The 15,354-nt window shown below is 42.9% G+C and overlaps 1 protein-coding gene across 1 annotated transcript; it reads left to right on the forward strand.

Annotated features, from left to right (window-relative positions):
* The first annotated feature begins 3,485 nt into the window (after positions 1-3,485).
* On the forward strand, positions 3,486-15,080 carry men1 (multiple endocrine neoplasia I). The gene is made up of 10 exons (XM_083788569.1): positions 3,486-3,530; positions 4,634-5,107; positions 5,549-5,757; positions 8,279-8,410; positions 8,574-8,614; positions 9,078-9,165; positions 9,325-9,461; positions 12,131-12,284; positions 12,497-12,670; positions 13,489-15,080. Exons 2-10 carry the CDS (start codon positions 4,672-4,674, stop codon positions 14,029-14,031), a joined length of 1,914 nt encoding a protein of 637 aa, XP_083644695.1. The 5' UTR covers positions 3,486-3,530; positions 4,634-4,671; the 3' UTR covers positions 14,032-15,080.
* Positions 15,081-15,354: the final 274 nt, after the last annotated feature.

The raw sequence follows: 15,354 nt of genomic DNA on the forward strand, positions 1-15,354 counted from the left end.
CTATGATTGGCCAGTTTGGTTGTCACTGCAACCTAGATAAACTCATTTTTAATACTGTACTGTACTGTACTGTACTGTACTGTACTGTACTGTACTGTACTGTACTGTACTGTACTGTACTGTGTAAACTTAGCCTCGGTACCATGCTTTCATTTTTGTGTAAACTTTACACTACACACCATCTACTGTTTTAACATTTTCTACATAATTCTACGCGAAACATTTTAAATATCAAGCAACAAAATTGTATAAAAATATGTTTATAGTTTGCTTTACTATTATTTATTCCATGTAACGTGCCTGAATTTCCTGCCCTTTTTTGGTTGTTGCCTGACAACCATTTATCCAATCACAGTAGGACCGCCCCTTCTTCCCTCCAAGCCATGGGATCTAGATCGCATAATTGCTAGCAAGCAAATGATGCCAATGATTGTCTTTTATTATGCTATCGCGTACATTGCACTAAAATAAATAGGGTTTCCCGTCAACGAGGTCCCCGATTGCTTGTATATTGGACACGTTTGCCGAAGACATATTTTATTATTAAAATGGAGTTATAATAAATAATGAATACGATCCTACACAAAAGGCAATTGATCCTTGCGACTGTATCTTGGATGGGGAATTAATAAAAAAGAAAAACACACACAATTTGGAAATGCTTCAGCTTCTGTTGGAACATTAAGGTTGCATGGCAGTAATCGCTTTGCACAATACGATTTTAAAATATAACACTTTCACAGTGTAGCTCGTACATCTGCAGTTTTCATTATGTAATGTTTTCATAACGGGAGTAGGCCTACCTGATGCGACGTTACGTTGCAACGTCGCCCTCTGCTGGACATGCTTTTGAACGCGGGCCCATGAACAACAAAAAGCTTATCATTACACGGACCGAGTCTCTTTTTTGCAGAACCTGAGTTTCGGGTTTCGATATGGGCGCTGATGGTGATGGGACGCTTGTTTTACATCGCCGGCTACTACTAGTATAGGTCGGGGTTATATAACCTCACAAAAACTATGCCTAAACCTAACCCTAAGTCCCTAACCTAAAAAAAACTATGCCTAAACCTAAACTATAGTTAACCCTAACCCTAACATGTAAAACAAGCGCCCCCTCAGTGACCATCGACTCTCACTCCCAGGCTCCGCCAAAGAGAGTCTCCCATCATTACACACCTCCTGAAAAACCCCACCCTTGACTCGGAAGTTCTTAACAACTGCAGGCCCATCTCTAACCTGCCCTTTCTCTCCAAGGTGCTGGAAAAAGTGGGTGCCGCTCAACTTCAACATTTAAAACACAATAACCTCTTTGAAAATGTTCAATCAGGATTCCATAGCACAGAAACAGCACTGGTCAGGGTCACTAACGACCTTCTGATGGCGGCTGATTCCCCCTCCCTCCTCATCCTCCTGGACTTGTCAGCATTGATTTGACACAGTAGACCACACCATCCTCCTCAACTGTCTCCACTGACTCCACCATAGGACTCACCGACACTGCACTCAACTGGTTCACCACCTACCTCACAAACGGAACCGAGCGCGTCTCCCTGGGAGGTGTTTATTCCCAGACACAGCCTGTCACCTGTGGCGTACCCCAGGGTTCCGTCCTCGGCCACACCCTCATATGCTCCCCCTTGGTCGTGTCATCAGCCGGCACGGGATATCCTACCATTGCTACGCTGATGATGACACCCAACTATACCTGAGTCAGGACTGTCCCATCCCCTCTGCCCCCCTGTCGTCACCATTATCACCATCATCCATATACTAACCACCTGCCTTAGGAGATATAGGCGTGGATGACTGACAACTTCCTCCAACTCAACAGCTCCAAGCCAGAGGGCATTCGTATCGGCACCCCCCACACCAGGTCAAATCATCCCCAATAACCAGCCAGAACCTCCCCCTCTCACCTGCTACTCTGCTAGTCACCAACTTGGGTGTAAAAATGAACCCCCACTTGGCCTTCGATCCCCATATTAAACACCTGCAAAACCTCATTCTTGAATCTTTCACCTCAGAAAGCCAGACTGTCTCCGTCCCACACTCACCCTGCCATATATGCCGAAAAACTCGTTCACGCCTTTGTCTCCTCAAGGCGCGACTATACTGCATTGCACTTCTCATTGGGGTCCCTATAGCAACTTGCAAGAGCATCCAGAGTCTAGATTCCAGAAGCTTCAGTACATTCAGAACAGTGCTGCTAGGATCCTGATGAGTGTGGAATTGTGGAAATACGAACATATCACAACCATTAAACTCCATTTCCTACACTGCATGGCTTCCCGTCTCCTTCAGGATAGAATACAAGGTAGGCTATATGCCTTACCCATCAGTGCATCCATATAGCAACCTTCCTACCTAAAGGAACTTATTGAACCTCCGCCCGACCACCCCTCCCTCCGCTCTGGAAATTCAAACATATACTCAAAAGCAAAAAGACTAATCTCCGCACTATGGGGGACCGGGCCTTCTGCTCAGCTGCTCCTCGAATGTGGAATGCCCCTGGCCACCTGAGAGGTTAAAGAGGTTAAAAGGGGACTAAAGACCGTCCCTTTTAACAAGGCATTTTTAGATCCCCGTATAAGTTTTAACCTTTTAGCTGTGACCACAGAATGCATTCATTGTTTTTATTCTTATTTTGTCCTTATTTTGTCCTCTGCTTTGTAGCACTTTGAGATTTGTTTCAAATGTAATGTGCGTCATAAATAAAATATATTATTAGTATTAGTATTAGTAGTAGCCTATTAGTATTATAGTATTATTATTATTATTATTATTATTATTATTATTATTATTATTATTATTATTATTATTATTATTATTATTATTATTATTATTATTATTATTATTATTATTATTATTATTATTATTACGTCCACGCATGCCTTCCGACAATGGCGGCACCGTCTTACCAGATCGAACAACACCGGGATAGGACCTACGCCGTTCGATCGTGACATCATCGCGGTTGTCAGATCTGCTGTATTCAGTTATACACTTTACAACGCACCCAACCCAGTGTTGCCATGTCCGCTTATTACAAGCGAATTCGGGCTTCTTTTCCTTCTTGTAAATATTGGTAGTTACGGTAGTTTTATTTGTTTCCTAATGTTTAAACCAGTGATTAATGAATCATGTCAAGGACCCCCACCATTTGTCCAAGGACAAACAAGTGTAATACTTTATGGTGTCGTCCACAGTTAACAGTTTTGTATTGAGTTGTGCTTGAAATGTACTGTAATTCTCCAATCTGTTAATCAATCAATCAACCAATCAATATCAATCAATCAATCACGCAAGGACCCTGGGCCTACAGATATTTTGTGCCCCATACCAGATTTGTGTCTATTTTCAAATAACCTAGTCGCTTAATTCTTTTGTTATTGTTTTCACAGACCTCAGGCTGCTTATGTCTCTCACACAATCTGGCAACCCTGAAAAAAGTCTTCTTCGAACAGTGTGAACCGCGCGGCAAAGGGAGACACAAACAAAAACATGTGGCTGCGGCTGTGAGCAGAGCGGTATGTAATAGCCAGCGTACTGGTGTTATTGCTTCATATAAGTCAGCATTCGTGCAAAAAACGGAGGCTCTGGAGGGTTGAAGACATGAAACAGTTCCCGTTTTAAATAAAGTGTTGTTTTCGTAATTGGCCCAGCCGGGGCTAACTAGCAGCTAAGTTGGCTAGTTAATTATAGTCCCCCCCGCAACCTTCCACTCTGCTGGATTGTTTTGACTTTTATCTGCTATTTACCCCCCATCTATGTTAGAGCATTGTTTAATATCTCGTTGTGTAAACATCGGATGAAGCCGTCACTTCGTTTTCATTCAGTAGGCTCTGCATGGACGTTAGCCTGTCTAGTTAGCTCACGTTAGCACGTTAGCTGACGTCAGCCTTCCATCCTGGCTAACAGTCTGACTCATTCATTGTGTAGGTAGGGTGTACATTTTCATTTTCTGTCCGATTACTCTTTATATACATGTAAATTGAACAGGGAAGTAGATATTGATCTATATTTATTTTAAGCTTGGGGTCTGCGAGTCTTTTAGTGCTGGCTGCGCGCGCCCCGCCCACCTCTCGCGCCCTATGTTGTTAACGGTGCACTGTTCATGTAACCTACCATCGTTACACAACAGACTGCAGGTCAAGGTCTTCTCTTGAATATCCATCTAACTTCTTAGACATATTGTTCCCCATTAGATCTAATAGCTTTAAATGTATGTATTAACTTTGTTTTTATTTATTATATTTGTATATATTTTTATATTTGTATAGCATTTATTCGTGTTTCCAATCTGCTAGGAGCTACTTTTTTATTTTTTTGCTGTGTCTGTTATGCTGTCTCATAAACACACACACACACACACACACACACACACACACACACACACACACACACACACACACACACACGTGTGTGTGGCCCAATGGACGAGATATATATATATACACACACACACACACACACACACACACGTGTGTGTGTATATGAGACAGCATAACAGGCACAGCAAAAAAGTAGCTCGTAGCAGATTAACTATCACATCATTTTGTAGAACCTGTATGTCATTGGGTGAAGGCATATTTTTATCTGTATGATAATAATATTTTTTTTTTTTACACAGAAACACACTAGCCTTTCAAGTGACAGTGAGAGGACGACATGGGGCTACATTCGGCCCAGAAGAAGCACTTTCCCCTGCGGGGGATCGACGGAGTGGTGCGCCTGTTCGACGCTGAACTTCGAAAGCAAGAGCCGGACCTCTCCCTCCTCTCCCTCGTGCTGGGGTTCGTGGAGCACTTCCTGGCCGTGAACCGAGTCATACCGATAAACGTCCCCGGCGTCCGCTTCGAGCCGCTCGAGCCGGACTGCCCCAACTCGTGCTTCCCCACGGTGGAGCTGCGGATGATCTCGGCGCTCCACGAGCGCTTCACGGCGCAGATCCGCGGCGCCGTAGACCTGTCCCAGTACCGGCGTCCCGCGGGCGGGTCCAGCAGGGAGCTGGTGAAGAAAGTGTCGGACGTCATCTGGAACAGCCTGAGTCGCTCCTACTTCAAGGACCGGGCCCACATCCAGTCCCTGTTCAGTCTCATCACAGGTACAGTAGGACTGCTGCATAATCCAACTTTACGCCAGTTGACTGTTAATGCATTACATAATAATAACAACCGTACTTATGTTTAGGAGACCTGAGGCCAATTCTATTTCTAATTCTTCAAAAATAGCGGATGTACAAGCTTGTGTCTGCTATTTTTGAATAGCCAACACAAAAATCTAAAATGTCACAGATGCTTTCCTGGTTTTAATTTAACTTAAAACCCTATATACTTTGATTTCCCAGGGGTCTGTCCTTGGGGCCCCCCTCCTTTTTATATTGATATTGTCTTTGCCAAAATGGCTGTGCTACAAGCTCACTGAGCTTGTAAAGCTGTTATTTTCGCCGATTGCCCAGAATAGTGAGTAGGGACGGTGGCGTTCCAATTCCAAGTGGTTAATTGCTTTTCATTGATTTCTTTTATTTATTTTTTATTGCAATTAGGTACAAAACTGGACAGTTCAGGGGTGGCGTTTGCCGTCGTGGCTGCCTGCCAGGTGCTGGGGCTGAAGGACGTCCACCTGGCGCTGTCCGAGGACCATGCCTGGGTCATCTTTGGAAAGAACGGAGAAGAGACGGCCGAAGTCACCTGGCATGGCAAGGGCAACGAGGACAGACGAGGGCAGACGGTCACGGCTGGAGTTAGTGAGCGGGTAAGGATTGAGCCATGGGTTAGGTACCCTCACAAAAAACATGCAGTAATCCTGGTCTCTAAACTGCCTCCCCCTGGCCAGCCAGGGCGCCTGATTGGAGGGGAAAGGAACTGGTTGGCATAACGTGTTCCTTCCACTCGCTACGTACAACCAGGGAAACTCCCCCCTGTCGGGTGTAAAGGAGCAACTTGGACACTCGGGCATGAAGGAAGCATGAGTTCAAGTCCGTTGCTCTCCCCATGTCCCCCATATATGGGGACTAGGTTGGCGGAGGGTGTGTAGAGCCCAGGATCACATTAGATAATTGACACAGGGGTGAAAAATGGGTTACAAAATCGTGGGATAAAAATTATTTAAAGAAAAAGGATTGAGCCATGGAATGATTGTGAAAACTGTTTGTGTGTCACGCTGTCCCCAATGACTCATTTCACTATCATCATCGTCAACTCACAGCACAAGGAAAGGTCATGAAGCTTCATATGTCGGATTTTGTAACTCAATATCTGACGTGGTGCAATGCAATTTGGTGGGCAAAGGTTAATGTTGGTACTGAGTCACATGGCTTAAATAATGGGCACGTCTAGTTTTCCCTTGTCATTGGTACTGTTTCATGTTAGTCAGATAGCCAATGTGCATACATTATTAAAGAAAACTTGCTTTATAGCCTGGCCCCAAGATTTGAAAATCATGCAGTATGGAGTGAGTGACGTCGTAGGGCTGGATAATATGACTTAAAATCACTATGATTATTTAAAACTTTTGAATTGATTATGATTATAAAAAAAGTTAAAATAGAAGACGTGTTGTGAGCTTGTAGAGCAGCTATTTTCACCATTTAATACGAAGTATAATACAGTTATGGGTTCTAAATATTGCTTTTCAATATGTTCAGTTAGGGAATGTAGTGCTTTCGTGGTACTGAGAAATTGTCTGCTCAAACCATTCTAAAACACAGCACCGAAAATAAAAAATTAACACATAAAATTCAAAAAGACACACTCTAAAGTAATAATAAACTTTATTTGTATTTGTATAGCACCTTTCATACATAAATGCAGCTCAAAGTGCTTCACAGGGCAGGACACAAAAATATAATACAATAAAACACAAGTAGTTAAAATGATAGAACAATGGCAAAGAACAAAATTGAATATAAGAACATAAAATAAATAAAAACAAATAAAAACACCACATGCAGCAAATCAGTCAGGACAGCGTAGGAACGTGCATATTAAAACTCAACTGTGTGAAAAGTGAGTGAAAAGGTGAGAAAGTACTCAGTGTTCAGCAGGATGAAATCTTCAACCTGTAGATGGCAGCACTGGCAATACATTGTCCATGGATTTTCTTTTCATGATTCAGATACACAATTGCAAACATGTTACCTTTCTGTAAAATTCTCAAAATGGAATGAAATGGATCACAGATGCGATCTGTGCAGTTCAAATGAGATTTATTTTTTAACTTTCGGACTAATGCGCAGTCCCCGAACACTGCTGGCTACACTGTCATTATGACATCATAGACTTCCTTTGCCTACTCAAAGCGAAGGGGGGGGGGGGGGGAGGGGTGTGTGTGTGTCACAAAAGTGGATCCTATAATTTACTTTCAGAATGAGTGATTTAGGAGAAAATGTTGCATTGGTTGGTAGTGAAGGAGCTGCATAAGGTGATTAAGTGCAGCTGGTCATGGCTGACCAGCTGAAATTGAGATTAAAGGACGTGATTTGCATGGATACGTTTCCTTTTCCTCTGTGGGATGTTTGCAAAAGAGCACAAAAGGGTCGTGCAAAGTGCATTCTCTGCCACAATGTAATGTAAACAGGCGCAGCCATGTTTTGCTGGCACATTGTACTTAGCCAACATGTACCGAAGGAACATTTGTGATGTGATAATGACACAGTGAAGCCAAGCTAGCAGCCTCATAGTAACCAGAAAGACAGGACAGACACCCAGAAAAGGGATGAGTTGGCTTTTACGGTTTTTGATTCTCAATCAAAACAATACATTATTTGTTGTTTTGCCATTATTTTAGCCTATACAATAATTGGTTTATTTACAACCAAAGTTAATGTACAGTAATTTTGCCATTGATTTCTTATTCGCACCACTGGCGAATAAGAGAGGGCTCTACCGGGCGCAGGCACAAGAACAGTAGATTGTTCAATTGTGATTATGGACACAGACGGTCATACACATTGCTACCCCAAACCCCCCCAGCGGGTCTAGATTTCTCTTCCTCAAGCATCCCTCTTTCCCTTTTCACTCCTCAGTGCGCCTTACTAATGTTTATATTCTTTGAAGTGTTTGAAATCATGACTGATACGAATAGGATTGATACATTTTTACCATACATAAAGCAGTGCATAAATCTTGCCCTAAAATGTCTGTATTGTCATATATGTTTTTGTATTACAAAAACATCTCTCAGCTAAAATGAACAATGTTCATGCTGTCTTATACCAATAAATCACTTGTTTCCACCCATCTAACTCTAGCTGTTACTGTCGTGTCCTTTACAGCAGAGTTGGCTATACCTGAAGGGTTCCTACATGAAGTGTAACAGAAACATGGAGGTGGCCTTCATGGTGTGTGCCATTAACCCTTCACTGGACCTGCACACAGACAGCTCTGAGCTGCTTCAGCTGCAACAGGTGAACCCATCCTCTAAATAGAATGTCATCATGTTGTTGTTGTTTTTGCTGCTTATAGAAGACCGCAATGTCCGGTCGAGCAAGAATTCCTACTACACTGGATGATTATGTCATTGTCATTTAATCATGTTCCGTTTGTGTGAATGGTTTCCTGTGCACGCAGAAACTGCTATGGCTGCTCTATGATCGCGGAGACCTTGAAAGGTAAGATGTTGCTTGTTGTTATCATTAGGATGTACCGTACGGCCACAACTGTTAATTGAATGTTAATCGATTTGAATAAATTATTTGATTTAGCTGGTGAATGGTACAGTTACAGTGTACAGTTACAGTATATGTTGTGTGATATGAAATGTTCGCTTATACCAATATAACAATCAACTTCTGGAGAACTAATGTTTAATTTCCTCGTCACTTCAGCTTCATGTGCAAGGTGGAGGGAAAGTCTATTATTAAACATACATGTATAATTACTATTTCTACCCTTCATACTTTTGATATCCTACAAACAATCTTCAATTGAATATGACAGACGGACACGTCGGACAGTAAAAAAATTATATATAGAATAATCGCTTGTGTATATGAAGAATGGTTAGTAAGTCTGTTGTCCTCACTCCTCATAGTCGTCATGGAGTGTAATTCTTTGATTAATCTCTTATTATAGATATCCTATGGCCATGGGCACCCTGGCAGACCTGGAGGACCAAGATCCCATCCCTGGCAAAGAGAACCCCCTTAATATTCACCTCAAAGTCAGTCTATACAACATTATTTATCAAGATGTATTGTGTTGCAGTGAAATATATGTCCGTAGTTTTTATGTGCTATAACTATGAAATCATTCCCCCTGATCCAGTCAGGTCAGACAGCGATCTGTGGTATGAATTGTCTGTGTGTTTGTCGTTTGCCAGGCTGTGGGCTCTGCGAAGAAGTACTACAACAACGAGCACATCTACCCCTTCATGTACCTCGCGGGCTTCCACTACAGACACCGGAACGTCCGGGATGCTTTAGGGTCGTGGGCAGAGGCTGCCCAGGTCATGCAAGAGTAAGTCTGTCGCGGAAACACGCACGCTGTGAGCACCGCGCACAATGAGGTGTCCTTTATACTGTTGGGAGGTGGAATGCAATGAGTTGCGTCATCTTTTTCTACTTACTTTGTTAATGCACTTATATTAGACTGATTCAACCAGCTTAAAAATTTGACTCCAAATACAGTATGCTTGATTATTTACAGTATGTACAATTTGTCAGTTATTGTATTGTCAAAATCCTATTTTCAATAAGCTTAAAATATTTGTGCCTCTCTCTCTTTGTTGGTTGCCTTATTCGTAGGAGGCCGTATTATGGTGTTTTGTGAAATAAAGCCAAGAAGTAGTAGTTATTTCATTATATTAGGCCAGTGGTTCCCAAACCTTTTTGACCACCAGATGGCGGTAAATACAAACTCTCCAAAGCGAAGTGATCAATCTATTATTTAGGGACATTGACTAAATCTAGATGCTTCAAACTGCATTCATCAGGCTTCCTTTTTTACTTCCTTAATCAGTGAGTGCGCACATACTGTAAACGTAAAATATTATCCACAATACAGTGCGCTGTCAAGTAAGGCTGTCCCCGAACATTCGGGGTACGAACCTTCGCTCGTTAGGATTGGCACTCGAATCTTAATTAGTGGGCTTGAACCATTCATCTTTTATTTATTTTTCCTTTTTCCCCTTTTTTTTTATTTATTCAAAAAAAATTCTCTGCGAGAATGCAACATGCATAATAAGAGTATTATGTTCATGTTGTGTTTACATGTTACCTGTTTAGATGGTATTAATAATCAGGGTATGCGCCAGTGCGCATAGGTCGGCAAAATGTTTTCTGCGCGTAGATCAAAGGCATGCAAGGCACATTTGCGCACCAAGCTGAGACAGTTATGTAGAGAAATCTGACAGGCATACAAAATGTGATGTTAATGTCCTGTAATTAGACTTAGAAATAAAACTAGGGTTGACTAGTCATTACTCTCTTATTTTGAAGAGGAAGTTAGTGCACAGGAAGTCCGTTTCAGTTGTAAACAAGCTACTATGACACTTCCCCAAAGTTTCCTGCCGAAGTTTGAGTCCTAAAAACAGGGCTAGGGTACAGCCTTACTGTCAAGACTACTGAAGTATCAAATAATCAAACAGTTAATCAAATCAAACTAAGCAATTCAATCGATTATATTTATATTTTTTACGTCATATTGTCTCTTTATTGTTAATGGCGTTTAATGTTTGTGTTACATCACCATTACATCACCTAATGAACATGAGTTGGTTAATGAGACTAATCAAATGAGTCTATTATAAAAAGAAAAACTCTATGATGCTGATTAAAACAACGCAATGAAAAAATAATAATCAATGGAATAATTGAATGGTAGTTGCCGACCTATCAAAGAATAACTCTGTAGGGTTCACAGGGATCATATTTCAGCCATATTAAAGCTGGAACCTCCCAGCTTTATGTAACGGAGGGAGTGGTTGGCCTAAAGGTTTGCCAGGAAGCCTCGCTCAGCTCCATCCTTGGCTTTGCTCCTCGCGGGTGCCGTTAACCTGCCGTCTCGTCCCCTTTTATTAAACACACTGTCTGCGGTGCTAAAAATATGGCGAGTGACTGGCCAGAGAGCGGGGAACAGAGCGGGCTGCAACGCCCACATTCCCTTGCCATCAATCAGCTTCCCTTTCCCTCCCTGTGCCTTTTCCTGTCCCTCCATTGTTCTCAAATCTTTCAATTTCAGCTCCCCTAGTCTGTTCACAATGTCTAGAAAAAGGGTAACTGATGTAATGTCGACGAGAGGTGTAAAGTAAAAAAAAATGAAACAGGGGTTCTATGACTGTAGATGCATTTTAATCACACCCTAGCGTACCTATTCTGGGCTATTCCTAATTGTAAACATTTTGTGAGAATCACATCTACTAGTACAGCTATTTTAGACAAACAGATTTTGGTGTAGAGGTGCAGACTCTTGTATAGTACTCTTGATAGACATTCAAGAAACTCAACATAGGTTCCTCAATATACCATACCACCTTTATTTATATAGCACATTTAAATAACAAAGTTGTACCAAAGTGCTTTACAATAAATCATAAGACACATACTTCATTCAAAACATACAACATAACGTACACAGTGTCACTTTCAGCATAAAAAACAACTGTGCTTGGAACATAGGTTTCTCAATTAGGAATGAAAGTGCCTTAACCCATTCTGAACGGGCACCCATTTTGGTGTCAGCATCATGTTATGCTTTAGCTATTGAAAAATAGCAGATCTACAAGCTCATATCGCGCCACCGAGTGGCGCGATACGAGCTTGTAGGTCTGCTATTTTTGAAAAATCGAAGAGCGACTGACATTTCTAGAATCTGATCTCAGGACAGAATGGGTTAATCAGACCAGTGTGTGTCCGGCGGAAACCTCGTATGAATCTGATCTCAGGTCAGAATGGGTTAACCTCCAAGAGACTTTGTGGACAGAGAACCAATTATGTGTTCCTTGTTTTTCTGTGGCTCTCTTAATTCGTTTAGCCATGTGCAGTATATGTGCAAATACTTCTTGAATCTCCTTGAATGTACAATATCAGTCATAATCCTAATATGCTTGACTACTATGCCTGGTAATGGTTTTATTGCATCGCTCAATACGCTCATCATTATCTGCCCCCCCCCCCACCACTTCACAGATATAACTATTTCAGAGAGGATGAGGAAATCTACAAAGAGTTCTTTGACATAGCCAATGACGTCATCCCCACCTTGCTGAAGGAGACCACTGCTGCTGCTGAGAGTACCGGAGAGGGAGGCGACTCGGGCGAGGGTGGAGAGGGAGAGAACAAGGTAATCACTCGTCCTCCTGGTTCCTGGACTGTTGCATAATAGATGAAACTCTTCTCACTAATATCATATATCTTAATTGTCCTCGTCTGTTCCTCCCCAGTGGGTTCCTAATGACATTTCATATTCCAGCCGAGTTCTTGAGGGTTCTTTTATTTAACTTTGATCTCATCATTTTCTCCACTTTTTCATTTGTATCCTCCACTCTATTCAAGGACCAGCCCAAGCAGGCTGCAGCGCTTTCTGCCCTCCAGGACTCTGAATGCTTTGCCCACCTGTTGCGCTTCTATGACGGGATCTGTAAGTGGGAGGAGGGCAGTCCCACTCCTGTTCTCCACGTGGGTTGGGCCACCTACCTGGTGCAGTCCCTCAGCCGCTTTGATGCGCAGGTGAGGAGATGAGACCAGACGCACACGGCTGGACTACTGGCTCCAGGTCCACTGGGAGAGCAGAGATCGTAAAGCATAAACGTCTCTTGAATGAATTTCAAATTCTGTAGTGTGGGGGATCTGCTCATAGATGTGATCTCAATTGGTTTGGTAGTCCTAGACCTAGCACAGTAGTTCTGAAAGGACCAGAGGGAGTTAAATGATAGTAGGAACCAATTGACCCGTATTGGTCTGTAACTCTTAAGAGAGTGTACAAATGGACCCTAAACGGGTTCATTTGGTTCCATTTTGTACACTCAAGATTTGAATTAACATTGATTTTACAATATTAAGTGGCGTCCCAGAGATATAAATGCCTTTAAATAGGGGTCTGTACTCTGTAGCCTTAATGCATGTCAAACTGGTGGTCCTTGAAATTAAAATGGTTGAGAATCACTGCTAGAGTCATACAAAATCTTCTCTTATGGGGGTCCCTGACATATCTTTTAACCCATTCTGACCGGGCACCCATTTTGGTGTCAGCATCATGTTATGCTTTAGCTATTTAAAAATAGCAGATCTACAAGCTCATATACGAGCTTGTAGGTCTGCTATTTTTGAAATATTGAAGAGCGACTGACATTTTTAGAATCTGATCTCAGGTCAGAATGGGTTCATCAGACCAGTGTGTGTCCGGCGGAAACCTCGTGTGAATCTGATCTCAGGTCAGAATGGGTTAAAATGGGGTTCTGTTGGGCTAGTAAATGTCAATTTGGGGATCCTTGACATGAAAATGTTTGCGAACCACTGACCTAGAATACTTGTGTTTTCATGAACAGGTGCGTCAGAAGGTGACCATCATCATCAAAGAGGTGGAGACCCAGGACGACGACGACCAGTCCAGCGAGGACCCTCGGGAGGGCAGGCGACGCGGCCCCAGGAGGGAGTCCAAGCTGGAGGAGCTCCAGAGCGCCACGCCGCCCCCTCCTTCCTCCACGGCCTCCACGTCCCCGCCCAGCCAGCCGCCCAACGCGCAGCCCAAGAAGGTGGGGGAGGCGGGCGGGCGGCGGCGCTCGTCCCAGGGCCTCCGGGCCCCTGACATCATGGAGGCCAAGGCCAAGTCTCCCGGCCCCGACTCGCCCTCGTCTTCCCCCGCGGCGGCCCAGGGCCAGGCGAGCCCGGCTACGGGCGGTCCGGTGGTGTCCTTCCAGAGTGAGAAGATGAAGGGCATGAAGGGGCTGCTGTGTGCGGCGAAGGTCAACTCTAGCGCCATCAAGCTGCAGCTCACGGCACAGTCGCAGGTCCAGATGAAGAGGCAGAAGAGCACACAGGCAGGAGACTACACCATGTCCTTCATGAAGCGCCAACGCAAAACCCTCTAGGCTAGAGGTTCTCGCACTTGTTCATTTCAAGGACCCTCGTAACTCTTTGAGTGTACAAAAGGAACACAAATGGGTGTTCCATTTGTACACTCTTGAGTTATTGACCTGTGAAGGTTTAGAAACCCAGAGGGTCCCTGGACCTCAATTTGAGAATCATTGCTTTCCACACTGACTGGCCGGAGGGTGATGTGGGAGAAAACTGTCTCTAGGACGTTGTTCCGTTGTACTGTGAAAGGCAATGCACGCGCACGCGCACACACACACACACACACACACACACACACACACACACACACACACACACACACACACACAGACACACACTCAGAAAATAACACAACCCCATATCTTTTTAAATCTATACAATAATTCTACTCTGTCATATCAGTTACATAAAACTACAATATTTTCCTGCTTCCATACCGTACAAGCTCGGATTCACTTAAACCTCACAATAAAACCGACTAGATTTTATCACCATTTAAACAATAAGCTTTTCTGGGCAGTGGTGCCTCATTAATTGATTGTAAACATTCAGTCACTGTTGATTTGTATTGTTCCACTGGGCGGTCACTCAGCTGCTTACCAAGCACTGACCACTCTACGAATTTGTGTATGTGGAGTTCTGGAAGCCAAAGCAACAGGAACCTTCAGAAGCATAACATATATTTCTAGAAGTATGTAAATATAAGGTTGAACCATTCTGAAATTCATGTTTTCTCTTGAATTCATCCATTTGACTGAAGTGTTTGGAAGTGATTAATTTAGGAATAGTTACCATGTAACATTGTCCACTTCTACTCTATCGTCAGCTTATCTCTCGCTAGCTATATGTTGCCTTAAGTTGCCTTTGTTATTTTCTAATTTAGGTGGCCTTTAGTTTTGAGAATATAGCTGAGGTAGATCTATTTCTAATGATTAGATATGACCAGAAAGACCATGCACTGTTGAAAGGGAATCACTTGATGTGGCTCCTGCTACGTTGTTTTCTTGTTTGTTAACTTGTGTTTTTGTATTCTGCAAGTAATAAAAATAAAATGAAAACGTGATTGAGTCTGGTTTCATGACTCAACAGTTATGTTACATACACTTTATTCCCTCAGGGTAAATTATCTCCCCCCTTTCATTTGAGCCATCCTGTGTTTAGCAGATGTGAGCAGCCACAGTGCAGAGGTTTGGGGACCAACCTTGGCCAAGGACAATGGCAGGACTATGTACATAACATGCATGTCTTTTCGGTGTGGGTGTACCCAGAGCAGAGGAAACTCACTGAGACCCTGCTGAGATTTGAACCCAGCACCACCTTTTTTGCTTTTAACATTT

This window comes from Protomyctophum parallelum (assembly GCF_964188405.1).
Source record: "Protomyctophum parallelum genome assembly, chromosome: 18".
In the NCBI taxonomy this organism is placed as follows: domain Eukaryota; kingdom Metazoa; phylum Chordata; class Actinopteri; order Myctophiformes; family Myctophidae; genus Protomyctophum; species Protomyctophum parallelum.